This window comes from Propithecus coquereli, unplaced genomic scaffold, assembly GCF_000956105.1.
Source record: "Propithecus coquereli isolate 6110/MARCELLA unplaced genomic scaffold, Pcoq_1.0 Scaffold8, whole genome shotgun sequence".
Classification (NCBI taxonomy): Eukaryota; Metazoa; Chordata; class Mammalia; order Primates; family Indriidae; genus Propithecus; species Propithecus coquereli.
The window spans coordinates 9,798,219-9,801,193 of record NW_012154173.1 but is presented as its reverse complement, the minus strand read 5'-3'; the positions used below and the strand labels follow the sequence as shown (position 1 = coordinate 9,801,193).

Genomic DNA, 2,975 nt, shown 5'->3' with positions numbered 1-2,975 from the left:
AGCCTTGTTGAGCTTAACAAAGGTTCCATTGAAGATCTGGCGAAGGCGAAGAAGCTGCAACACCTTTCGGACCTTTGGGCTCACACCATTGATACTGTAGTGGAAAGGGACCACAAAATTCATTCGGGTTTTACCAAAATTTTTATTAATAAAGGACAGCAAATTAATCCTTTTCATTTTGGACAACCCACAAGCCCTACCTAAACAGACAGAAATCCTCTCATGTTACAAAGACTCAAAACCACTAGTAGACACTGAACTGTGTTCAACTAAGAATGGATAGGAGCTTTAGTCTCAGGGCTTTCAACTAAACCATTAAAATGATCACAACCCCTCCCCAAATACTGTTATTACAATGTTTCAGAATCAAGGCTCCCAGAAGGAATGTGACATTTTGCTGGGGTTGTGTAACTTCTTTTAAAAACTGAACTTACCCTCGGATCCTGATGACAAATGCCAATTTGGGTTCTGCAGGTACATAAAAGTTGCCTGCTTTTCTCGCCATCCTAGCCATTCGAATCTCAGTTCTGTACATCTGCCTGTATTCCTTATGATAATGCTTAGCTTTTTCATAGATAAGCTTCCTCCTTGCCTTTCGAAGCATCTTTTGGGCAAACTTCTTTCTCAGGCGTTTTATCTTCAGCTCTGCGAAATTCCTTCGCTTTTTCTTAAGGGTTTCTGGCACAGCAGGAACCTTCTTTTTCTTCTCTCTAGCATTAGTAAACAAACAACATCAACAGCTCAAAAAACTCACACCACTGTATTAGCCCCAACAAAATACTGAGCACTCTGGTGTTTAACAGAACGACGACTGTCACTGGCTCTAACCACCCAGGTAGGTACCTTTTAGTTGCTCTGGCATGCTACGGTGTAGAATGCAGATTTTAGAATCTCTCCGTGCAATAACTTGAACCTTTAACACGGACTATTTTACTTAAAAGACACCACAAATAGGAAAAAACAATAAACTCACACCAATTCCATCATCAGTCCCGGCCTCCGACGACTAATAAAAATCCACGGCAAATAACAAAATCTGCTACACTAAAAGACTGCTGCTAGGTCCCGATCCTCAGATTTTAAGGGAAAAAGAGACTACGATTCTCTTTTAAAAAGCCACCGCCACCCTGGATCAAGTCTCAAGCTCCACATGCTGAACGCAAAGGCCAGACGGCGGGACGCCTGGGCCTATTTACAAACAACGGCGAACCCAACTCAGAACATTCTGCGCCTCCCTCGAAAGACCCTCCACGGAGGACTGGACCTTCACCCAGCCGGCCGGTTCCGCACATATTCCGCCCTCACGTCTCATTCCCGGACTCTCCAAAACCTCCGCCCGAAGGCCGCCTGACTCTCAAACTAGCTTGGGGGCCCCACTGGTGTCACGGAGCGTCATAAACACAAAGGCAAGCGGGCAATGATGCAAGCTACAGTCAGATGCGGAGAAAGAGAGACAAAACGTCTCTGGTTCCGAAGATGGAGAAGGATTCTCGTGAAGACGAGAAACAACTTACTCGGCACCCTCCATGGTTCCAGCCGGAAAAAGAGGAAGCTGGCGCATGCGCACTGCCCACTTAAAGACTGCGAGCGTGAAGCCCCACGACTCACTGGTGTCCTAGGATAAGCCAGAAAAGAATCCAGAACTGAAAACCTGCCCAGCAAACGCAAAATTAAGACCTTCCTAGTGTATCCTCGTCCAATAGTTTTCGGGTACAATCCGTATGAGAAAAACATATACATTTAATTAGACGTTTTAATCAATTCAAGAGCAAAGAGCACTGACACCTTGACTACTCGGGGTCCTCATCCCCAGGCTGCGGTAACAGGATTAGGCTCGAGTTCCTCCCTATAATGCACTCAGGCGACATGCCTCATGGGTACGAACTACAAATCCCGCCATGCACTATTTCACCGCCCACCCGGCGGGAGGGCAACGCCTAACCGGGACTGTAGGCAACGACTGCGGTGGTAGTTCCAGCCAGGAAAATGGGAGCCTTTTGGGCCACGTTCCAAACGGATAGCTGCAATTCGAAGTCACTTTTAGTCGCCTTCCCGGCTCTCTGCCAACCGTAGTCGCAGACTCCGGCACCCCCTTTGCCGCGCTGCCGAGGTCCTTGTCGCCGTTCCCCCAGCCTCCAGGGCTGTCTTCCGCAGCGCCTGATCGCAGGCAGCGCCGTCCGGAGTGCCTTGGCTAACGAAAGTGGCGAGACGGGGACTAGCGAGGACCGCGCGGCCGGAGAGGGATGGCTGGGGCTCTGTCGACCGCCGAGATCGGCAGGCGAAGGCCGAGACACCCCTTGGCAGGGGGCGTGAGCCGCGAAGGGAGGTGCGACGAGGGCTGGAGGCTGTGGCCACGGCCATGTGAGAGGGGCTGCCCCGCGCGGCTCCGAGGACGGCTGGCGGGCGGGGGGCTGGGCCGGGGGCGGGGTGCGCCCGGGGGCGGGGAGGGCCGAGCGGAGGGAGGGAGGGCCGATGCCGATGCCGCCGCCGGCTCTTCCCGGTCGCGGGTTATATAGCGCGGAGCGTGGAGCCCGCTCAAAGCCGGCCGGGAGCGCTCCGACTTGCAAGCGGCGCTGCGCTGCAGAGCTGGGTACCCGAGTGACAGCCGCGGGGAGTGCAGGGCAGGGGGACACGAGACCGCGGAGGCTGCTGCAAGCCGTTGGGCAGCGCTCGCCTGCGCCGAGCGAGTCGCCCCTTCCCGGCACTCCGCTGCCCCGCACCCCACTCTCCCACCCTTTCGCAACTTGGGTCAAGTTGACAACTCCCGCGGCGGCCGGCCGGCCGGTGCAGTCTTCGCCGCGCACCCCTCACCCGGGGTGAGAGGGAGCCGTCGCGCCGGCTCCGGGAACGCTCGGGCGGCGGCGGCAGCTTGGCCATGAGGGCAGCGTGCGTTGCCTAACTTGCGGCTGTCACCGCCACTGCAGCGGGACCCGCCGGCCGGGCGCTGCGGGACGGGCGGGCGGCCGCCGGCAGGA

At 55.2% G+C, this 2,975-nt stretch overlaps 1 protein-coding gene across 1 annotated transcript; it reads right to left on the bottom strand.

Annotated features, from left to right (window-relative positions):
• Window positions 1-3: 3 nt before the first annotated feature.
• RPL7 (ribosomal protein L7) lies at window positions 4-1,818 on the bottom strand (the record flags this gene model as incomplete). Its single annotated transcript, XM_012663104.1, has 3 exons — window positions 1,515-1,818; window positions 435-710; window positions 4-94 (listed from the first exon to the last, which is right to left on the bottom strand). Coding segments are annotated over exons 1-3 (414 nt in total), but the record flags the coding sequence as incomplete, so codon positions are not given.
• Between the last annotated feature and the right edge of the window lie 1,157 nt (window positions 1,819-2,975).